The 22500-nt window shown below is 50.4% G+C and overlaps 12 protein-coding genes across 12 annotated transcripts; 7 read left to right on the top strand and 5 right to left on the bottom strand.

The window, feature by feature from the left end:
* Positions 1-223: 223 nt before the first annotated feature.
* Positions 224-670, top strand: Z518_07608 (uncharacterized protein; the record flags this gene model as incomplete). The annotated part of the gene is made up of 1 exon (XM_013415737.1): positions 224-670. One exon carries the CDS (start codon positions 224-226, stop codon positions 668-670), a length of 447 nt encoding a protein of 148 aa, XP_013271191.1.
* Positions 671-789: 119 nt separating this feature from the next.
* On the bottom strand, positions 790-2008 carry Z518_07607 (uncharacterized protein; the record flags this gene model as incomplete). Its single annotated transcript, XM_013415736.1, has 3 exons — positions 790-1069; positions 1121-1613; positions 1825-2008. 3 exons carry the CDS (start codon positions 2006-2008, stop codon positions 790-792), a joined length of 957 nt encoding a protein of 318 aa, XP_013271190.1.
* A 723-nt stretch (positions 2009-2731) lies between these two features.
* On the top strand, positions 2732-4126 carry Z518_07606 (mannose-6-phosphate isomerase, class I; the record flags this gene model as incomplete). The annotated part of the gene is made up of 2 exons (XM_013415735.1): positions 2732-2884; positions 2939-4126. The coding sequence occupies 2 exons, from the start codon at positions 2732-2734 to the stop codon at positions 4124-4126; spliced, it is 1341 nt and encodes a 446-aa protein (XP_013271189.1).
* Positions 4127-6070: 1944 nt separating this feature from the next.
* Z518_07605 (uncharacterized protein) lies at positions 6071-7174 on the top strand (the record flags this gene model as incomplete). Its single annotated transcript, XM_013415734.1, has 1 exon — positions 6071-7174. The coding sequence occupies one exon, from the start codon at positions 6071-6073 to the stop codon at positions 7172-7174; it is 1104 nt and encodes a 367-aa protein (XP_013271188.1).
* An 872-nt stretch (positions 7175-8046) lies between these two features.
* Positions 8047-8894, top strand: Z518_07604 (cytochrome c; the record flags this gene model as incomplete). The annotated part of the gene is made up of 4 exons (XM_013415733.1): positions 8047-8074; positions 8476-8666; positions 8721-8815; positions 8870-8894. The coding sequence occupies 4 exons, from the start codon at positions 8047-8049 to the stop codon at positions 8892-8894; spliced, it is 339 nt and encodes a 112-aa protein (XP_013271187.1).
* Positions 8895-9866: 972 nt separating this feature from the next.
* Z518_07603 (uncharacterized protein) lies at positions 9867-11640 on the top strand (the record flags this gene model as incomplete). The annotated part of the gene is made up of 2 exons (XM_013415732.1): positions 9867-10359; positions 10412-11640. 2 exons carry the CDS (start codon positions 9867-9869, stop codon positions 11638-11640), a joined length of 1722 nt encoding a protein of 573 aa, XP_013271186.1.
* A 393-nt stretch (positions 11641-12033) lies between these two features.
* On the top strand, positions 12034-13116 carry Z518_07602 (uncharacterized protein; the record flags this gene model as incomplete). The annotated part of the gene is made up of 1 exon (XM_013415731.1): positions 12034-13116. One exon carries the CDS (start codon positions 12034-12036, stop codon positions 13114-13116), a length of 1083 nt encoding a protein of 360 aa, XP_013271185.1.
* Positions 13117-13702: 586 nt separating this feature from the next.
* Positions 13703-14560, bottom strand: Z518_07601 (uncharacterized protein; the record flags this gene model as incomplete). The annotated part of the gene is made up of 1 exon (XM_013415730.1): positions 13703-14560. The coding sequence occupies one exon, from the start codon at positions 14558-14560 to the stop codon at positions 13703-13705; it is 858 nt and encodes a 285-aa protein (XP_013271184.1).
* Positions 14561-15395: 835 nt separating this feature from the next.
* Z518_07600 (spermidine synthase) lies at positions 15396-16447 on the bottom strand (the record flags this gene model as incomplete). The annotated part of the gene is made up of 3 exons (XM_013415729.1): positions 15396-15673; positions 15791-16360; positions 16417-16447. 3 exons carry the CDS (start codon positions 16445-16447, stop codon positions 15396-15398), a joined length of 879 nt encoding a protein of 292 aa, XP_013271183.1.
* A 673-nt stretch (positions 16448-17120) lies between these two features.
* Positions 17121-19094, bottom strand: Z518_07599 (uncharacterized protein; the record flags this gene model as incomplete). Its single annotated transcript, XM_013415728.1, has 2 exons — positions 17121-18633; positions 18781-19094. The coding sequence occupies 2 exons, from the start codon at positions 19092-19094 to the stop codon at positions 17121-17123; spliced, it is 1827 nt and encodes a 608-aa protein (XP_013271182.1).
* A 688-nt stretch (positions 19095-19782) lies between these two features.
* Positions 19783-20688, top strand: Z518_07598 (uncharacterized protein; the record flags this gene model as incomplete). Its single annotated transcript, XM_013415727.1, has 1 exon — positions 19783-20688. The coding sequence occupies one exon, from the start codon at positions 19783-19785 to the stop codon at positions 20686-20688; it is 906 nt and encodes a 301-aa protein (XP_013271181.1).
* A 416-nt stretch (positions 20689-21104) lies between these two features.
* On the bottom strand, positions 21105-22110 carry Z518_07597 (uncharacterized protein; the record flags this gene model as incomplete). Its single annotated transcript, XM_013415726.1, has 2 exons — positions 21105-21904; positions 21960-22110. The coding sequence occupies 2 exons, from the start codon at positions 22108-22110 to the stop codon at positions 21105-21107; spliced, it is 951 nt and encodes a 316-aa protein (XP_013271180.1).
* Between the last annotated feature and the right edge of the window lie 390 nt (positions 22111-22500).

Here is a 22500-nt window from a genome sequence, read left to right as displayed (position 1 = left end):
ACAGGGAATTGCCGACAATAGAGAGCGGGAGAATATCAAAGAAGAGAGGGGACTGACGAACGGAGTCTGGAATGACTCGGCGGCTGACAAAAATCAAAGCCTCGGGACAACTCCGCATTCTACCAATTCTTTTGGTCATGGAGCTTGACAGTTGGGTAAGCAGCCAGACGGACAGTTAGCTCAGCCTTTAAGCCATCATATTGATCCCCAAATCTGTCGAGATATGCCCTCTTCAAGTCGAGATCAACTGCTCGCCGCCGCCCAAGCGTTTTGCAACGCCTTTGCAGATCACAAACCGCCCGAGGAGATCTTGGGCCATTTCTCCGCGTCGGACGACATTCTCGCCCTTGAACATGGCTTACCAGAGTTAGCCCCATTCTTGGGCCGCGAATTTCGTGGACAAAATGGCATTCGGGAGTATTCTCAACTCCTATCCTCAACCTTGAGCTATGAGGAGATGCGATTTTGCGACTTCGTCGTCGATCCAGAGGTCTCGAAGGTATCGGTGCGCGGAAAAGCTAGGTTCACTTGGACAAGCACAGGTCAAAGTTGGGACGAAGTCTTCACGTACGTTCTCGAGTTTGATGACAACGACAAGGTCAAAGTATATGAGATTTGGGCCGACTCCGGCGCCGCATACTTGGCCAGTAAAGGCCGACTTAAATCATGAAAATTTCAACAATTCATCGTGTCATCATGTCATCCGTCATCTCCTCGAACGCATTTTTGGGCCGACTCCTAAAATCCTCGACGCCGTTCATGTTCGTCGTTATCATTTTGGGGGGGGCTTCACTTCAGTCTCGTGTCCAGAACAAACCGTACATCGACAAGCATCTCCTTATCGTCCTCGTCGAACTTCAGGCTGTACATGGTTTTTTGAAAGCTCTTCACCTTGGCGCGATAGAAGGTGTCAGTATCGGGGTATTTGGCATACACGTTGGCCCCGGTTGGGAATTGTGGTGTGTTAGTGGTGGCTTGAGGAATGGGAACCAGATCTCGGGCCGTCGCTTTTCGCACTGTTTGCTTTCCGGAGGGATCATCCTCTGGATCTCGAACATCATATTGGATGCTGGAGGAAATCAGTATAGTCCCACTTACTGCCAATGCCTCCGGAACGTACACTTTCTTGTCCTGCCACACTTTCTTGATGATGCCATGAATACCTACACCCTCTTCATGTTCTTGTTGGTCCTTGGGATATTTGTAGAATACTTCAGTTCCCGGAACGAGTTGACCGGCCCTCTCTGCCTGTACACCCTTGTGCGTTTCCCCCCCGTCATCTTTGGCACTGGCTGCGGCCCGATTTTGACTCGCTGTACTGGAACTTCGTTGAGAGGTACCTTTGACTCGTTTCATCATTTCTAGCCGACCATCTCCAGGGCTGGGACCGGGAGATTCCACGGCCATATCTGATTCAACCGTCGGTCTTTGGTGCTTGCGAGATTTCGGTTGACCATTTCGTGGGGCGAGGTCGTCACTAGATTTCATCGTGGCCAGAATGGCGAGATTATTGATAATGTCTTCGTCGTCATGAATCTTTTTCTCCATTTCCGCGTATCTGAGGTGCTCTCGGTATAGAGCGTCGAGCTTTCGATGGTGGTCCGGAGAAGAGTCTAATGTTGTCAGGGTCACTATAAAGCTTGCACCAATATTCATGGAAAACCATCAGAAATAGGATGACTGGCACCATGATGCAGGGCCATAGCTTCCGACAAAAATGGTGATAACGCTTTGGTGATAAAGCCTCGGTGAGCTTTGGACATCAACTCAGGGTATTTCGAAGCTTTTTCAACGGCATAACAAAAGAGAACGGGCTCAACATACGACCGTTTGATTTGATCTCTTCTTCGAGGGCAACAATGTCTTGACCCATGCGTTTGGACTGGTCATTGTATGCCTGAGCCTTGCGGAGGCTTTCGACCGCTCGACCGAGCAGATCGTTTTCAAGATCGGTTTCTTTGCCATCTCGGCCACTCATACCTCGACCGGCTCGAGGGCGAGAGGTCATGCTGGAATGTAGATAGCTCCAACGGAATCGTAACTCCCGGCGAGAATCCAAGAATTGACTGATGCCGGCGGTATCTGTCGCCTGTTGCAGAACTTCGACCTCTGGTTGGGCCGAGGAGGATGGCAACGGTTTCTCTGCAACCGCTTCGGAGATACACAACGTGTGACCAGCACACAGTTGTTATCAAAGAGAGTGCGGACGGACGGACTAGTCTCCGAACCTTCTGAGCCCGGCTAGCGAATACACAAGAGAAGGGACCGATCGGAGCATGGTTGTGTTTTTCAAAATTTGGCCAGGCTGAGCTGAGGTTTAAATGGTGGAGTGTTCAATGGCAACAAGTGAAAACATGGATTTCGGTGGAGGATACGTGTGGGAAATGCAATTTGATAACTACACTTCACGACATCATGATTTTCAGTTTCCATCCTGCGGTCTGGCCAATTGGCCCAGCACGTTTCCGCCGACTAGTTCCTGACCTGAAGCCATTCTTGTCTCCTTTCACCGCCAGACCTCCTCTGCTTGGTTTTCCTTTCAGATCTTTGGTTTCCTCCTGAAATACCATCCTCAGCGGACTGTCTACCTCCCTACGAAAAATCCTCTGACAAGAAACTCGATATCAACCATAATGCAGGTCCCCTTGATTCGTCTCCAATGTGGTAAGCATATCGACCAAAGTCCCCCTTTTTTTAAGTCACCACTGACATTGTATAGGCTGCAACAGCTATGATTGGGGTGAGTATCTCGTCAGACTACACTGTCAAAATTGTCGCTAAATTCCTTGGAGGCAAGAAAGGAAAGGACTCTGCCGCCGCCAAATATGCTGCTGCCACTCCCCCCGATAACTTCACCATCCAAGAAGACAAACCATATGCCGAGGTGATTATCTACCCTTCATTGGCCCCGAGATCTCAGCTGAAACACCGCATTTAGCTATGGATGGGAACCCATCCCTCCCTGCCATCCAAAGATCTCGTTACAGGTCGTTCTCTACTCGACCTCGTCTCTGACAACCAAGCATTAATGGGCACCGACATTTCCACCAAATACCAAAAGAAGCTCCCTTTCCTGTTCAAAGTCTTGTCCATCAACAAAGCCCTTTCTATCCAAGCTCACCCCAACAAAAAACTCGCAGAGAAACTCCACGCCAAAGATCCCCAGAACTACCCAGATGATAACCACAAACCGGAAATGACCCTTGCCATCACTCCTTTCGAAGGGCTCTGTGGATTTCGCCCACTCAAAGAAATCGCCCATTTCCTGTCCACCATCCCACCTCTCCGCGAACTGGTGGGTGACAGTGAGGCCAAAGGCCTCGAGGAGATCGCCAATTCCTCTTCTCCGTCTCTATCAGACGCGAAGGCTCGCCTCAAGACCGCCTTCACCTCGCTCATGCAATCACCTCGTGCCGAAGTCGCGGCTCAGTCCAAAATCCTTCTCCAGCTCGCTCGAGCGGGCTCCATCAGCCCGGGCCCCAGCATCAACACCTCGGAAGAGCTCTGCGAACTCGTTCAGCGCTGCAACAGCCAATTTCCCGAAGACATTGGCCTTTTCGTGCTCTTCTTCCTGAACTTCGTCAAACTCTCCCCCGGACAGGCTATGTATCTCAAAGCGGACGACATTCACGCCTATATCTCCGGCGATATCATTGAGTGCATGGCAAGCAGCGACAACGTCATCCGTGCAGGCTTCACACCCAAGTTCCAGGACGTCGATACTTTGACAGATATCCTTACCTACGACCACAATCCTCCCGAGCAACAATTGCTTCAACCCGTCGATTACCCGTACGTCACCTTGAATGACAAGGCATACAGTTCAGCCAGTGAGTCGTTACTCTATGATCCACCGATTGAGGAGTTCAGCGTCGTGCGCACCGTGCTCAACAAGGACGGAGCGAAGGCCACCTTTGAAGGCATCGCGGGACCGAGCATCATCATCTGCACCAGCGGAGAAGGCAAGGTCAGTGTAGGCCCCAAGACGGAGGACTTGAAAGAAGGATGGGTTTACTTCGTCGGCGCCACGGCCGAGTTGGTGGTTGAGAACACAAGTGAGAAACTCGTTACGTTCAGGGCATTCTGTGAGATCGACGACTCCGCCAAGGAAAATGGTGTGCATTGACTAGATGGCTCAGGCTCAGGTTCAGGCACAGAGAGATCGAAGATAAAGCTGTGACGAAGAGGCGTAGCTGAACTCAGAAGTACAGAAACAGACGAAAGCATGTGATCGGGAAATGTTCTACGAAAGGAAAATCAGATATCATGATAGAAGGAAAAATATCACGGGGATGAAACGTCGAATGGGAAATGCGAGCTTCTGCAAGACTTAAAAAAGGATATTTACTTTGTACGAGATACGATGCAATAGAATGGCCCTTGACACGGTTTATGATACGGTCTTGCTATCCGCCCCGGTAAATCACAGCATTCCATCGCCCCATCAGTCTGGACCTGAAAGGATCAAGCACTGACTATCCCCTCCCGCCTGCGACGCACGCGATATCAAAGTCAAACTCTCTCAACAACAAGACCAGGATAAATTGCACTTCCATCATTGCCAGCTCCAGGCCAGGACAACCACAGGGTCTCTTCTCAAGCGCGAGCCATGCATCTTTCACCTGCGGCGTGCCGGGAAGGAAGTGGTCAAGCCAAAACTTGCGCGGCTCCGGCCATAGGTCAGCGCGCTGGCCCAAGCCGTATTGCGCGACCCAGATCTGTTGCCCGGCGAGTGGGAGCGTTTCGTTGCGGCACGTAACGGTTTGGACGGAGTGGTTGGAGGCTGTGATGCGGGTGGAAAGAGGTGCAGAGCTTCTTTGACGGTAGCGGTCATTAGGGACAGTTTGTTGAGCAGTCTCGGATCATCGAGGAGCATCGAGGCAGCTGCTGGGAGATCAGGGCCAAATACGTTTGTCGTGCACTGCGCGGATGCGTGCCAGTTCGTCTTTGTTCTCTGACGTGCTAAGCAGAGCAAGCGTGTAGACGATCGTTGTAGATGTCGTATCGTGCCGCCTACGAGCAGGGTCTTGACGTCGTTTCGGGCGAGTTCGAGAGAGCCGTTGTTTTACTTCTGTGCTGTCGCCCGCCTGCATCTTCTCATCGCGATATGCTCGTAGGAACAAGTCGACCGTGGCCTTTGTCCCGAGAGAGTGGGTGGATCATGTCTAGCATATCGTTCGCGTATCATCTATGTGATGATGCGGTCTTGTTATGTACAGTGCCACCATTTCGGCAGCCAGTGAAAATTCTGGCCTAATACGACCTCACCAGTCACGTCGATAGTGAAGCCCGTGGCGGATTGGGAAGATCTCACCCGTCGAGGCTTATGGAGAGATGTGGTCTTTAAAGACATTTCCATGTCTGACAAGGAGAGGGGCCAGTGTGGATATGAATTGGACAGAAACGCCCGGTTTGAGGATGGAGCGGAACATTTTCTACTCCGCTCTTTCTACCACGACGACAGAACGTTCGCCGACCAGAGTGCCCAGGACCTTTTGCATTGACGGGGTGCTTGGGTAGGCTTCTCGCTTGGATTATTTGGTATGGTACGCCTGGGTCGTGGACTAGCATCAGCGGGGTAGAGATCGAGGTAGAATACACTCGGCATGTTTGTGTTTCTGAGTGATGTGGTACCTCAGCTGGTGACAATGTAGTCTAGGAGGCATTTCTCGCTTTGTCATCCTGACGACCTTCGGATGACTCCACCAGAGGTCATAGGGAGGGCAAGGGAGGTGATTGTATTTGGCTCGTTGACGGTGCCATTTCAGAGAGAAAGGAGAGGAAGGATGATCCTACCAAGTGTCTAGTTTACCACAGTGACTCCCGATTTGTCAGCCAATAAAAAGCGCTGGGGACTTGTCGAAGGCATCCCTCAGCAACACATCAAACGTCGAGATATCTCACCTGGACGACGCTCTCATTGACTGAATACTCAACATTATAGAAAAAAGCTTCTCAGACTTTCTCCTGGGTCAATTTCGACCTGGATCCTATATAGAGCACCTTCTGCACTCGGTTCAAACCCTACTTGTCAACATCCCAATTTGTTTGATTACCATAATATAATCTAATGGCTCCCATCCGGGTAGGAATCGTGGGCCTGTCAAGCAAACCCGGAGCGTGGGCAACTCTGGCTCATCTGCCTCGATTGGGGAAATCTCCCAACTATGAGATTGTGGCTCTGTGCAATTCTTCGTTAGAATCCACAAGGGCGGCCATTGAAGCCCATAATCTCCCCAAGTCCACCAAGGCTTATGATTCTTACGAAAAGCTGGCGGCAGACCCAGATATCGACCTCTACGTGGTCTCAACTCGGGCCGATACTCACTATGCTGTAGCGATGCCGGCGCTGAAGGCTGGTCGAAATGTCTATGTGGAATGGCCATTAGCTGCCACCACTCAACAAGCAAAGGAAATGGCCGCGTTGGCAAAGGAGAAGAATCTCAAAACCATCATCGGTTTACAAGGCCGCATGTCCCCCAGCGTGAGAAAAGTCAAAGAACTCATCGATACGGGAGCGCTGGGAGAGATTCACAGCGTCAACTATCACGGGGCGATCCATGTCTGGCAGAACAACGCCGCAAGTCATCGCTATTTTTACTTCATGGACCGAAAGGTGGGAGGAAACCTGTTGACGATATATGGCGGTCACGTCCTCGACTCGATTTTGTATGCAGTCGGAGAGTTGAAACCCGGGAGCTACACTCCAATGACGGCCAATTTGAGACCGCGGATGCGCATCATGAAGGAGGACGGATCGCTGTCGGAAGAACTCTACGAGAAAGACACACCAGATCAAATCCTTTTGCAGGGACGACTGGACAGGAATCCTCCGGCGGTATTCAGTTTTCACTTGAGGGCTGGAGATAGGTTCATCGGGAATCCGGGGTCCACATGGAGAATATACGGAACCAAGGGAGAACTGGCGGTTGAATTCGCCAGTGCTGGGCCACAGATGGCAAAAGCGGGCAGCATCCAGTTCTCCAACTCTGAAACGGGACAAATCGAGGATATCGTCGTTGACGAGGGTGGCAAGGAATGGACGGACCTTCCGACTCAAGGACAGAATATTGGTCGCTTGTATGAAGCGTATGCTGAAGGCCAGTCGTACGGAGATTTCGATCTGGCTGTTAAGAGGCATGAGTTAATAGATGAATTCTGGGTGACGATGTAGGAACGCCGGAGAAAATGTGACATGACTAATGGAGGTTACGATACGAGAGTAGGATTGGTTGGTTGATAGGTTCTGAGCTGCGGGTGGTGTGAACAGGAAGACGCCGAAGCCGGGCTTCTTCGCCTGCAAAGTGATGATTGATGATACGTGATGAGGGCCCATGTGGATGGTCTGGGTCTGGTCTCGTGGTCCTGGATCGTGGGTAATCATTCCCGAGCTTCAAAGTGCTTCAGCTGCCGCAGTTCCGGTGAATCCAACCGATGCGGTCCTTTGAACAACGTCATTGTAAGTTAGAAAGCTATCCGGAGCTTGTTCCTTTTTACCCTGACACTGTCCAATGTCCTGAAGTGCAGGAGAGGACCATGACATTGAACTTGTTTGTTGTCGATAACGCTGATACAACGGAACAATGGAGAAAAAAAAAAAAAAAGGCTCCCTCGCAGCATTCAATAAATGGAGCGGTAATAAAATACCGACGAGATGAAATCTGCTCTCCGAGAATCCCCGACAGGACAATTGATGCGAGGGTGACAATGCCTGGGCGGTAATTGGACGGGTGCCCTCGGCCGGCGTGGATCAGCGCCACCTTTTTGGCCGCTGGCGCCACAACTTTGGTTTTGCTTCGGTGGTTGCTGGTGGACGCCGGCTTTTGCCTGTTGGTGGCTACTGGGGGGCCCCTGTTGTTTCGTCTCCGTCATACATTTTTCCTTTCTTCGCTTCGATCTGCTTGAACTTTTTTTTTCGGTTCCTTGTTGCCATCCACCTATACAACTTCCTCTACACCTGCCTCCAAGCTCTCTCATATCCTCTAATCCTATCACCGCGCCCCATACTCCTATTCTTTTCCACCTAGAGTCTTCATTTCCGTCAAGATGGCCAAGGACGACAGCTTCAAAGAGGGTAAGCCTTTTCTTTCCCTTCGATGCCTCGAAAGCTTCGCAGCATTTTCACTGTTCTTTTGGCCCGTTCAATAGCGATGGTTTTGCATCACTTATATCCAGCAATGCTTTTCCGAGCCTCAGGATCTTGCTGCGCTTCTTGCGAGTATTAGCATTCCGTTTCCATCGCCATACCTCCTCCGCACAGATATAACACACGCCAGCGCTGCGAAATCACCACAAATCCTAATCTGATAAGCCGATCTGACCTCTTTCAAACCTGGCTTGGTCGTATTTTCCCGTTCTCCCGCAAAGAGAGGGACAAGCTGGAGGCAATATGGGCCGGGAGAGAACAGGAAGCTGCTGCGAAGAAGGCTGCAAAACAAAAGGCAAAGAATGAAAGCTCACAGTCATTTCCCTCAGGTGACGCGAAGAAGGGTGCCAACCTCTTCAAGACGAGATGCGCGCAATGCCACACCGTCGATGGGTCAGAAGGCAACAAGATCGGTCCTAATCTTCACGGTCTCTTTGGTCGCAAGACCGGCTCCGTTGAAGGCTTTTCCTACACAGATGCAAACAAACAGAAAGGTATCGTATGGGGAGAAGATACTCTGGTTTGTTATTCACGTCTCCCTTTGGCGCGTCCCAAGGTTCTGACTTTGTCACAGTTTGAATACCTGGAAAATCCTAAGAAATACATTCCTGGCACCAAGATGGCTTTCGGTGGTCTCAAGAAGGGCAAGGACAGGAACGATCTGATCACGTTAGCTTTCTCAACCTCAGTTCTGCACTGCGTGGTTTGCTAACTCTCTACCAGCTGGCTGCGCGACGTGACCAAGTGAACCTGACCCTTACCTTGCTTTCCGATATGTGCTCGGCCATCCGGTCATCTCGACACTTTCGATATGGGATTGATCGGCTGCTTTATCATCAAAAGACGGCGGAGGCGCGCATTTACCTAATTTGATCCTTGGTCTTTTACATACCAATCACCGATGGAAAACTCCGGAGAAGCCGGTAGACGAGTTCTATGTACATAAATCCTTCTGTTCCCTTCTGGGCGTTCCTGCGAAGGGGTTGACAATCAAGCAATTTCTCTGCTCCACATTTGCCTCTGTTTTCTCCAAAAGCGCAATGCCTTTTTGGATCTGCTTTCGCCGTGCTGGCCGGTCCATTTCGACATCCCTTCCCAAACCGGTCGACGGAGTCTGCCCAAACGAAAGCCGATAAGCCAGAAAGCCCCTTGTTCGACCTCCAATGATGGAGTCACGATTCGGCATTGGGAGAAGCTAGGGATGCGGCCAACAAGTCGCCCTTGCATCAGGAAGCCTGGTCTTGACATTGTTCTGAAAGTTGATTGGCGGGACAGACCCGTCCCAACCGCGACTCCAGGACTGCCAACTGTCTCCAGCCTCCAACATTTCTCTCGCGTACTCACTTCTCTCTTGCAAAGCTGCTCTCACCATACCTTTTCGGTTCTTGCAGCCATTGTTCGGTGTAGTGCTTGTCCGTGGACCTCAACGATCGCGTCGGCTGGGCTTTCAGGCCTGCATTTCCAAGACATGGGACTTTCCTATCCTGCCCTTTCAAACTTCATGACTTCGAGAAGCGCGTTAAATTGAAACAATCGCTGTATCTTTCTTTATCGTGGTTTCACTCGTGCGATTGCTGCCTGGTGACAGTTTCTTCTCCAATTCTACACGGACAACCCGGGAAGGCGACCCTTTTTTGAACCTCCTGCCCCGCCTTGACCTGCTTGACCTCCGGCGCAGCCTCGTCTTCATGTCCTACCTCTTCCTCTCGTATACTCTGCCATGGCTGCCATGATGCCTACAGGACCTGACGATCCTTACGCTGAAGGAGCGCCTGGAGACGCGCATTCGTTGTTGGAAGCCTCTATTGAAGATTTTGAAGAACATGAACGACGCTCACCTCTATTTTCCGACTTCCGATCGGATCGCGAAGAAAGCGAAATCGATGACAGATCCAGCGCAGGCTTGCCATGGTCTCCGCCAGGCTTCAAGAACCGCAATATGAATGCGAGCGGATGGTTCAGACAAGACCCATACTATGGCAAACCTGACTTTCGACCCTCGATTAGTCCTTCAAGGTCACGACAAACTAGCCCAGAATCATATCAAGATGCGAACGAAGGAGATCCAGATATTACATTAGCAGTCAATACACCTCTACCGGCTGGAACAGATTCGCCAGCCAGGGAGCGTTCTCCAGAGGCAGAACCTCAATGTGATGTTAAGACAGGAGAATTCATGGAAGAGTCGGCACTCACAGGGAACCCAAACAATTGTAATTCACATGGATGACCAGTGTTGATGAGGCGACTGACCATGGATTATAGACATTCGCTTACAACTTCGAGCCGAAGTTCAGCATCGGGAACCATTTGTACCTTTTCTCAACTTTATCCAGCGGAAGTTTGATGCCATGACCAGAACCAAGTCCACCACAATCTTCTCTCTCGTGACGACTTTCTTATTTGCTTCGTTCCTCCGTATTATTCTTGTTCCACCAATTCCACCACCTGTCCCCGATCTGGTCAAAGTGTCGACATTGGCCAAATCTTTCGAGCCATTGATCTTTTACTCCGAAAACGGATATGCACAGATTACAGCACTCCAGGAAACGAGTGTGGCAGTGTGGGATCTGGGGGAGTCAGTCAGAAGTGCAAATATGACCTCGGCACCAATGATTGTTCGCTCGCTTGATGAGTTGTCTGAGAGCCTGAAGACGCTGGGCCTCGAATTGACTCGCTTCTTTGCCGACGTTGATTCTGACGTGGACAGCATTCTGCTCGTCATGGATTGGGCCAAACGAGAACTCGAAGGGGTTACGTCGGGGCAGGGCAATTCATTCGCTGGTGTGGTGTTCGACCATATGCACGCCCTTTTCAACCGAGGAGGGTTGCTCGAGACCTCAAGAGGGCCGACTGCACTAGGGAAGATGCTGACTGATCTTTTTGGTTCGAGCTCGCCACAGAAAACGAGAGCCACCTTGACGAGGGCATTCCATGAATTCGTGAATGTGTTGGAGGAGTCTATCAACAGTGAATTGACTCATTCAGCGGCATTGTTCGCATTGTTCGAATCCATCGACCGGCAGTTCCTCAATTTACAGCGAACTGTCGTCAGAGAAACGGACACGCAAGAGAGACTTGAAAACGACCTTCTCTCATCCCTCTGGACTCGGGTGATGGGTCCCAACTCGGCCATGTTGAGGAAGTATGAAAAGAACAAGCAACTGTTATCGAGTGTGAGGGCCAGAACGGTTAACAACAAGCATCTCCTCATGGAACATCATGGTCGATTGCAGACCCTCAAAGTCAGTTTGGAAACTCTTCGAAAGAAATTGATCAGCCCGCTGGTCAGGAGAAACGACTCGGTCAGCATTGACAATGGCAGTGTCATTAACCACCAGATCAGGGGATTGGAGGGAACATATGACTATCTCAAAGGCGTTCGGGAGAAACAGAAGAGCAAACTTATGGAAATGGTCTATGGTGCAAAAGCTGGTCGCTCGACGCTTGTTGGCGTGAGTGGTGGACTGGAAGGCGTCGCCTTGGATGGTTGACGACTATAAGTAGTTTCGGTATGCAAGGGAAGATCTTGAAACCGCAGATGTATGATATTCTTAGCAATTCACATATGTACATCCAATTTCACAGGGATCATCAAATTCAGAGCCATGTTCCGCATGTACGTAAATGGAAACAAACCCCAGATCGTGAGTAAAGTCCCCGAATTTGTGGGGGAATGTCGACTTTGATTTTTCTTTGCAGGGCGATTCTTCGTCGCCTTTAGGACTCTTGACGACCAACTTCCTTGCCAGCTTATTCAAATTCCTATTTGTGTAAAAACTCTTTCAGGCCCGACGCTTGAAGTTCGCTCTTTTTCTCGCTAGTTTCCGGGAACCCCCCAATCTTTCTGCAGCAGGGGCTCCATTTCTTTCTCCTAGCATTGAAATATGCCCTCCGTCACCAATTCACTACCTTTCTCCCCTGCTGAACTCGCCTATCTTCATACATCTCTTTCCTCGGTTCCCCCACTGCGACCAGATGCTCGCTCCTTGTCGACGGATTTTCGACCACTACGCGCAGAGACCGGCGTCCTCCCAGCAGTGAATGGCAGCGCCCATGTGGGATTCAGTGATGGCCGAGAAGCAATAGTGGGTGTGAAGCTGGAAGTCGAAAAGACGATTGATAGCAAAAGCTCAGAGCTGAGACAAGAGTATGGAGCTATGGAAGTTGATATCGACCACGATCATACTCGGACACCGAGGAGAGGTCAACCCGAATGGGTGACTCTTACCCTGACTCTTCCGGGAATACGAGATGATGACCGTAACTTGGTGTTTCTGGAGGAGATGCTGCGTGAGCCTTTGGTGGTACCTCCTCCTTCAACAAACTCCAAAGACGTATCTTTGCAGGACAGTCTAGTGATCAACTCTCGTTGGCATTGGCACATCTACATTGATGTCCTGCTGATTTCGCCCAATGGGCTAGCAAGCTACCCTCTCCCGCTATTGAGTATTGCTGCACACCTTGCTTTACGCGACACGAGAATCCCAAGACTCAAAAGCGAGGGCGAAGAAGATCCTGTTGCCGACGATGACTGGATGGCCAGCACATATTTGTATCCTCGAACAAATTCCTTTGGTCCAAGGCCTCCTGTCACTCTCCTTGTCGTTGTGGTGGGTGAAAATACCATCTTTGACCCCAGTAGAGAAGAACTTGCGGTCGCAGATGGCGTTGTCGCGGTCAGTGTGAGCCATGGAAAGAGCCTTGAAGACTACAGAATACTAGCTGTTCGAATGATTGATACTCCGGCAAGAGATACCATGAAAGGTGTACCTTTGTCAGGCGAGGTTCAAGAAGGAGTCGATATTCCGGGTGTTTGGAAACCTCGGGTTGGCGGAATCAAGAGAAGCGTATTGAAGGCGGTAGTCAAGACGGTTATTGCTGGTGGCGTTGCGCGGGATATTATGACTGGTCTTGATGGATTTCTCGATATCGAAATGAAAGCAGAGAACGGCGCTGGTGCTGTGTGAAGGAGATTTGATTTGCTAACGCTTACGCCCAGCTGTTCATTTTAGAGGCAACACGGTTGGCAGTATCATGGAGTCGATGACATGAGCGAACCACATCACGGACCTTTTCCCCAGAGAAGCCCGATGGGACGACGATAGTTGTTTGCGAACAGCGTCCCTAAATAACGGGTATTTTGGCTCTTCTCCGTGCGAAGCAAGATCATCAGCTATGAAGATCATCAGCTATGAAGATTATCAGCAAGCCCTGATTCAAGAGACACAGGAAATGCGACTCGAGAAGGACCCATTGGGATTGAATAAATCAAAGAAGGCATACAAGACAACGAAACACACTTCCTCGGCCACTGTTGAACAAGACTAGTCTGAAAGAGCCCGGGCCATACTTGGACAATGATCGAACTCAGCTTATTTGATTAATATGGCATTGGCCATTGACTCATTTCGAGAAGGCCGCTCTTGCTCGGTCAACTTCATATCAACCTATTTGAATCTCCATCACCATACTCCTCACTGAGGAAGTCCAGTGCAATTTTTCAGTCCTGGAAATTTACCTGTTCCTGTGGATGACCAAGCGAATTCACCTCACTCACGCCCTCTCACTGCTCATGACCCCATAAATACCTCCTTCCTCACCGGCGCCCTGCCCATTCTGTCTGACTCTCCCGCCCCTAACACCAGCCTGCGCAATCTCCGTGGCGACATCTGCATTTCGGGAATCGAATTCCCTCTCTGCCGGCCTACCTGGATCATTCACGCCACCCACGTTACCCGTGAACGTCTTAGTCTTGGGCATCGACTCCGTGAGATCCGCATCATCCAAATTACTGCCTTTAGGCTTATACGTCCCTTCCGGCATCGCCGCGCCTGTGACGTTGGCTGTATACCCGGGCGCCTGAGGCACATGGGGATGCACGTCCGTGCACTCTGCCGGGAACGAAGAAATGGAACTGGATGTCGACTCAAAGCCCGGCCCAGTCGATCTGAAATGGGAGTGCACGGTGTCGCGACTAGACACTGTGGAGGCACCGAAATCACTGTCCCCGACCCGCGTACTACCTTGACTCAGCAGACCATTTGTATCACGGCTGCCACCATGATATCCCTCTTCGCTGTGCGTGCCGTCGAAGACCGGTTTGCCAGGTGTATCGAGCTTGAGGCCTGAGGGACCCCGTTCGTCGGGCCTGGCGCCCAACGCGTCCATTTTCTCTCGGTCCGCACCAGATGGCGCAGCGCGCAGAACGCTCGCACCTGATATGTCGGTGTTCGCCAGTGTTGATTGTGCACCTCGCACGCCCATTGCGGCTGCAGATGGGTTGGCGGAGAATGCGCCTTCGGCGTCAAGTGACTCGGCGGCCAGCGAGTCTGAAGCGACAGGGCCCGTGGCTTCGCGTGGAGCGGTCTCGGGACCGGGTTGGGGTGTACGAGGGTTCGTTGTGTAAGACATTTGCCCTTTTTTTTTTTTATTTCCCCCTCTCTGTCGAAGAATTTGACTTATTTAGATTGATGAAGGAATGGATATTGGATTTGGTCACTTTGGGTTGGAAAGTATGTTTTACGGTCGGTTCGAGTTGAAAGTGACTACGGTAAGAATATAATTGTATGAATAATGAGTTCAAGGGAGATTGAGAGAGGAGTAACACCCAGTTTTGGTTGAAATATGTAGTTGTAAGGATATTTCGACATAGCGATGCCGCAGAGTTGACATGACATCATGTGCGTTTGTCCGTGTCCACTGTGAAGTCAAGAGGTTCAGGTCCAGGCAAGCTCGATTCTTCAGGCTTTTCTCTTCCGCGGCCAATCAATGCTCAGTGTCTTGGGTTCGGCCCTGCTCCTTGGGTTCCTGATTCTGAGAATCTGATGACGAACGACTGAGGGACCAGAAGGACAAAATGTGGAGGAGTGGGAACAGGTTGCGCGTTGCTCTTTTTCTCTTGCTCGCTTCTAGCATTCATTAATTGATCGCACCTCATTTTCGTTCTTCTAATCTTCTTGTCTCGTGTGCGTTCCTCCTCCTTATCTCTCTATCATTGGGAATCCACTGCGTGCTGGGTACCGGTCTCTGCTCGAGCAACAGGAAAAATAATCATGCTAGAGAAGAGATTCAAGAATAGGAATGACATACCACCCCATCCCGTCACACCCATTGAATTCCATTCCACCCTCAATGAAGGAAGCCGGCCTTTTTGGGCCGTTGGGAAACACAAGAAGGGGTAAAACATTTCATCTTCGCCCGAAATCAGTAAAAGCTAAGGGACAAAAACTCCGCCTGCATATTTCTTCTACTTCAATGCCTTGCGTGCAAAGGTAGGGAGCACAAAGCTCGCCTCATGAATCTCCTTGTTGTAGTATTTGCACAACTTCTCCTCCTCTTCAGGGTTCCAAGAACGTAATGGTTTCTTGACGTCTCGTTCTGGGTCCTTGCAGCAGACCATGAAACCGATTTGGCCGGATGGGTAAGTGGGGATGGTTGTATAGGCGTATTCGACCACAGGGAAGACTTCTTTGCATTCTTTTTTGAGTTTGGTGATGAGTGGCAGGTGAAGCCACTGGTTCTCGGCTGCAAAAGAAAAAAGTTGATGTTAGCGAGTCCCCCGGTAAATATTCCAGGCCAACAGCAGAATTTCGAACTCAAGGAAATGGGTAAGAAGGGAAAGAAGGGAGAATGGGTGCGCACAACCTTGGGTAGTTATAACACCACCGTCTTTCAGTGCTCCATAGAGAAGCTCAAAGTAAGGTTTCTGGAACAGCGTCTCAGCTGGACCTTCTGGATCACTGCTATCAGTGATGATGACATCGAATTCGTCCTTGCGGTCAGCAAGGAACTTAAAACCGTCTCCAATAAAAACTTCAACTGCTGGGTGTTGATATCCAATGGACATTCCGGGGAGGTATTTCTTGCTGACGCGAATGACAGCTTCGTCAATGTCACAAAGAATTGCTTTTTCAACCGACTCGTGCTTGACCACTTCCCGCAAAACACCGCCGTCACCGCCGCCGATGACGAGGACTGACTTTGGATTTGGGTGGGAGTTCATGGCCAGGTGTGTAATCATCTCTTGATAGGAGAATTCGTCCCGCTCGGTACATTGGATGACGTTATCAAGGACGAGGACGGTACCATGGTCGCTACTCTCAAAGACCAAGACGTCTTGATACTTGGACTTTTCATGGTGGAGGACCTGGTTGACTTTGAGAATCATGGCTTGGCCGGGCCACATGTCGGAAATCTCTCTGAACCAGCCGTCTGGGAGATTATAGTTAAGACAGGTCCATGGTCTTCTCGGATAGTAGACATTTTACCTTTGATGGTGGGATGGGTGATTTCAGACATTTTTTTAATTGGCGAGAAGTGGAAAAATGGCAATGAGAGAAAGGGTTGAAACGAGTGAGCATGCGGCGCGGGGCAATCAATTTGGATGTAACGGACGTCGGCACAGAAGCCGGGAAGAGAGAAGGGAGGAAAATGAACATGAAGTTATAAGGTGGAAGTTGGATGGAGGTGAGTTGGGCACCTACAAATGGCCGCTCCTTTCCAAGGTATTGTTGTGATTTGTTCTTGCCCGTTCGTCGTGTGACTGAGGAACGGGTAGAATACCTCCTTGCTGCTCTCCAAACCGCATGCTAGCCGCCTTTTTTTTTTTTTTTTTTTTTGGGATTTTTTGGAGGCGGGGCAAGTTTTGCTGTCCACTGTCCCAATGGTCAATGCACTTCCTTCTCCGACACTGATTCGTCCCAACGGCTCGACAGGGGAATGCACTGGTCGCTTCAGTCAATCACTATGCCCCCATTTCATCCCACCGCCCGTCTCATCCGCGCTCTCCCGCTCCAAGATGCACCCTGATAACGATGAAGAAAAACCACACCACCCCACACCCCCCAAAAAAGGCTAGAGAGGTGCTAAAATATGCAGAAAAGGTGTAGTTGAAGTGAACAGCGGAGCTCGTCGTATAGATTTGAAGGTGTTTGCACTGACAAGGCTGGCAGGAGAGATCTACGCTCTCCGTTTACAGCCTTTTCATCTCGATACCTTTCAAGCCATCCATGATACCTCTGATCTTGTCCAAATCCACCTCTCTCTTTGGCTTCCCCAGATACCATGTAATATCGCTCCCATCTCTTTCGCAAACATGGAAACCGTTACCAAAAAAGCTGAATATATCCTCTGGTTCGTCATATTCAATATCATAGTCTTCGAACCGTGGCTTTTCAAGTAAGCGAAGAAAATGGAGTCTTGACCCTGGGTAGATGGCTGGTTTGCCATCAATCTTCCCACCTTTAAACCAACTCGAGCAAGGACCCGTCCATGCTGTTCGTTTGAGAAAGGAATCAGCGTGTCGCAGGAAGTGTTCCACCACTTTGGTCTTCGGCCGGACCGAACGGATGTTTTCAATTTGCATCTTTTCTATCACTTGCACTGTGTAATCGCAGTACCCTTGGATGAGGGGGAAAAATGATCCGTGAGCAGAAGGACAGTAGGCTCCTCCATATATGAAATAGTTTGGAACCTCCGCCAGTGCCAAACTAAGATAGGACGGAACATGGGGATGATCTTTCCATTCCTCGCGTTTGTCTGATCCGTTCACAATCAACGGAAAACGGGGTTTGTACGAAGTGTCAAATCCTGTTGCGCAGATGATGACGTCCACTTCTTGCTCGTTCCCATCAGGGTCAATAAACCCCTTTTCGGTGATTTGATGGAGCTGAGTGTGGAATGGAACAGTCTTTTCCCCGGTGAGGGCCTCGAGGTATCCATTCCCGGGGGTTGGTCGGCGGCAACCCACAAAGAAATCGGTAGGCATGATATTTTCCAATAGTTCGGGTCGATTCTTCAGAAGAGTTTTCATTTCGTTTTCGGAATATTCACGGGCTGCCTTCTGTGCGTCGGATCCGTTGATGATGAAACTGAATCGCTGATTGAGCTCTCCTTCAATCATCTTGCAATAAGCCAAGAACTCATCTGGATCATCAAACAGCTTGCGTTGTTCATCGTTGTAGATGAAATTCGCGCCGTCTTTGCCTGCAAATGCCTGAGCAAATCCCGCGGTGATCCAGATTTTATTCCGAATCCACGTGTAGACCTTTTCGACCTTGCCGTAGATATTTGGCAGGATTTGCACAGCACTGCTCCCTGCACCTACCAGCGCGACTCGTTTGCCGGTCAAATCTGTGTTTTGATTCCATTGAGCGGAGTGAAGAAGTGTGCCCTTGAAATCGTGAAGACCTGGGATGTCAGGCCATTTCCATTTGTTCAAGACGCCCCCACCGTCAATGACTATGTCCGCATGATCTTCGAATTCTCTGTCGGTCTCAAGATCTCGTACCCGAACGGTCCATTGAGCGGTCCCGTCATCCCAGGAAAGAGAGGCAATTCGATGTCGGAGTTTGACGTATTTCTCAATGAAGTTGTTTTCCTGCTCGACCTTTTTGATATATTCCCATATCTCGGGAGAGTACGAATAGTATCTCGACCAGTGAGAAGGTCTCCAAGGGAATTGATATACAACGCTGGGAATGTCGCTTTACGCGCGTTTGGGGGCTCATGTTAGCACATTGATCTCACTGGATTTGTGGGAAGTACATAGAAAGCAAAGAGGTTTTGAAAGTCAACCACGCAACAACAAATGACATATTCGCCGCCATTATCGACTTATGGAAATAACTTACCATGCGCAGCCTGGATATCGGTTTTCGAACCAAGTACCACCGACATCGGAGTTCTTCTCATAGCAGATTATTTCCACATTTTTGAGTCTTTCTTCGGCAAACTTGAAAAAGTTCAAGCCAGACATGCCTGCGCCAAGGACTGCGATGCGCATCTTCTTGCGGGTCCCGCACAATTGCTCGAGGATTGTCACATCCTCTGGAGATGGGTGATTGACTATGGGGCTTTTTTCGTGACGGGATAAGTCAGGGTCAGTACTCCCGTCAGCTGGGAGGTATGTTCCTCCATAGCCATTAGCAGTCGCCACTGGAGCCATGGTCGCTATCTATGTAGTAGAAGTAAGCCCGGTGAAAAGGAAAATGCAGAGACAGATAGGAAGGAAGATATTAAATGTATATACTTCAGCTTTAATAGGAATCCATACACCGAAGCTTATACTATCTTTCTCGAAATTGAAAGATTTGCGTCCTTATATATTATCGCAACGAGTATTTGGTGGATGTTGCGGAGGAAAATGAACGGACGTCTCTCTCCGCATTAGTTGGAGAACCGAGGTTTTCATAATTCCCGATCAGGAAATTGAGCCTTGTGAAGCCGATCGGACGCCAGCCACGAGACTCAATTGTGCCAGGTAGCCTCGCATGGAAGAGGATTGGGTGTGCTTGCGTGTGCTGCCGAGACGGCAAGGGAATTGATGGGAAATGGGGGCAAAATGGCGACTCAGCCTCAGCCAAGCCCCAGGAAAAACTCTTTTTCCGGCCCCGGCCTCTCCGCTGCGCAGCATCCCACTTGCCTTTTCCGCTCCTCGACTTTCTCGAATCCTCCCCAAACGTCAAAGCAACCAACTGAAGTCTGCCGCGACGTTGACTGCGCCTCGCTGACTGGACTGGTCACTTGTAGATCCACCTCTCCTGACCCTCTCTACTTCAAATACAAACGTCTTTCCCCGACTCATTATCCATCACCTTCAAGTCGGCCTTATACAACATATCTTGCGTCGCAACATGGCACAAGTACCGCAACAGACTCCTCCTATCCAGACCCAAAATCTCTCGTCGAACTCTCCTCCTACATCAACCGCTTCCTCCCCGGCCTCAATATCTCATAAGCGGCACCAATCTCCACTCTCTCTCGACCTGTCCTTCCTACCACCACTTTCGCAACCCGCACCCCCCTCCAACACCCTCCTGATCACTCGTCTCGATGACCCCAAGATCTTCCACCCTGCTTCTCTCGCTACGATCAGACAGCACATCACCGAGATCGCGCCTTTGAATTCCTTCTCGCCCCTGAAATCCTTACACCGCATCATCTGTTCATTCTACGACGTCGATGCCGCAATCGCTGTGCGTCAAGTATTCGACGGATCTGCGATCCTGGGAAATACCGTGGCAAAATGCTACTTTGGGGAACCCACTCCAATCGGCGATGAAAAGAAATATCTTGAACGTCCAGATGCCGGACGCTTGTTCTTCATCAGCCCTCCGCCTAGTCCTCCGATCGGCTGGGAGATGAGGCGTGAAGATCCCCCGAACAAAGAAGTCCACGCCGGAGATCTAGCATCCAAGTTAGAGAAATTGAGTGGCAAGATAACCACCCCCATTGAAGATTCTTCTGAAGATGAGTCCAAGATGCAATATTCAGCTGAGGCTTTGCAGAAGTTGAAGGCAACACGCGCACAGGTGTTCTCGGGGATCTCGGCTGAAGATTCTCCCACAGACTCATCACCAAAGAAACATCGGAGCCGAAGCTCGACGTTGATCTATGACCCCAAGGCTCATGGTGACAGCCCAGCTCTTCCGGCCGTCATGCTCGAGACCGAAGATGACTCGGACGTTGAACTGGAAGCCCCGGGGAAGCGAGTTATGGCCCATACCGCTCGGCCACCAGTTGAACTAATGAAATCGTGAATTTACGTCTAGTAAATCTCTACGCATGGAAAGCGGGTGTTTCTGGGTTAGGGACTGTATAGGTTAAACGGATCAAAACTTAATAACCATGCATGGATTGGAGTTTAGTCCCTTGGAGACATGGATATCAACATTTAAATTTGATATAGGGCACAAATAGTTGCTTTGTGCATCGTCCCCAAACTCCTAGATCGAGAGCGTCACCGAGGTGACTGAACGCTTGCTCGGTGAAACAAGTAACGTCCAGGACTTCAAGCTACAACCCCTGGTCCAATTCTATAGTGATGCCAACCTTTGTTTCCACAACGCTGTAAGAGCGTTTGCTGATAACGTGCCAACCATGAAACTCCCGTGATGCCCCGCCGACTGGGCAACGAGAAAAGAAAAGCACCGCACCAAGAATGGCTCAATCTTTGTTAGCTATCAATCCCCTTCCACCGTCTGTACAGTTTTTTATGCTGTTCGAAAAACACCATGGTACAAATGGTCTGAGGACCTAGCCGAATGAAACTCGGCACCCAGCCACGGAACATCCACAGCAGGCCTTCTTTTCGACTTGCCTCGGACAGGAGGCTGAGAATCGGGATCTTGCCGCCCGCGCTCATGATGCGCGTCTTGATCACATCGACGGGCGAACAAATGGTAGTCGCCACAAACCCAGCGGCCAGCGAGCTGGCAAAGTGCGTCAAAAAGTTGTCTAACATGCCCAGCTTGTTCAGGCAGGCCTGTTTGAAGACGTCATAGCTGGCGAGTTGTGACGCCGTCATCAGCAAGGCTCGCGTGGAGTTGGCCTCTACGCCGCGGAACAGGCTCACGGGCCCTTCTTCGCGGATCATCCGTATCAGCCCGTCCAGTGCGTGCCTGTAGTTCCGCTGCGCCTCGGGTGGCTTCGAGGCATCAGACTGCATGCGCACGTTCAGCACGTCACCGGGATTTCCCGCAACACCGCCCAGAAATCCGGCTGTGCTAGACATCAGGATCAAAGCCAGAAGGGATGGTTTCGGCTTGGGGTTTTCGGATGTGGGATGCGGTGCGAATCGCGCTTTTAGATCTTCGTATACCCCGAATCGCACAGTTGAGTAGGTCAACTGTCTGAGGAGGGCGGCGGATAAGCCAGCATAGAGACCGAGGACGCCTTCGTTTCGGAAGACGTATGCGAAGGTTCCAAGCATGGATTTCGGGGCTTGTGGCAGTCGAGTCTGCAGACGGACCTTGACTGTACTTGGAGATTAGATTGTGTCTTCTGGAAGGAGATCTCGAGCTCCAATTACCTAGATCCAAAGGATGTGTCACTACCGCAGCCATTGAGGCTGCACTTCCACCAAACCAGAACGGATAGCGCACCACGGCGGCAGATTTTGGCTTGGACTTCGCCTTCTGCTCGACACGATGACTCGCGATAGGGGAGGCAGTTGTCGACATGGCTCCATTGGCAATTATCGCCGAGAGCACGAAGGAAAACAACAGCAAGAAACAAGAACGAAAGGACAGGAGGGAAGGGATACAACGAGCGTTAAGTGGACGTTAAGGACGCTGAGAAAGAAAGAGAAGTCAAAAAAAAAAAAAAAAAAAGGGCTGCAAATGGATGGTGACGAAGCGGCTCCGGTTCCGAGAATCGGGAACGGCCCCGAATTTCGAGAAGCGATATTTCCGAGATGCAGAATCAAGACCGAGGCTGGGCCACACACCATTCAGAGTCCCCCAAATTCATAGCTCCTGGATTGCGCTCTCGTTTCTCGCTCACCAACGGCCATACGCTAACAGCACAAGGGGTGTAAAGGGTGTGTTCTTGCCCGTTACTCGATATCGTTA

This window comes from Rhinocladiella mackenziei (assembly GCF_000835555.1).
Source record: "Rhinocladiella mackenziei CBS 650.93 unplaced genomic scaffold supercont1.5, whole genome shotgun sequence".
Lineage (NCBI taxonomy): Eukaryota > Fungi > Ascomycota > Eurotiomycetes > Chaetothyriales > Herpotrichiellaceae > Rhinocladiella > Rhinocladiella mackenziei.
Note: the sequence above shows the minus strand (reverse complement) of the source record. Positions and strands in the feature narration are given on the sequence as shown.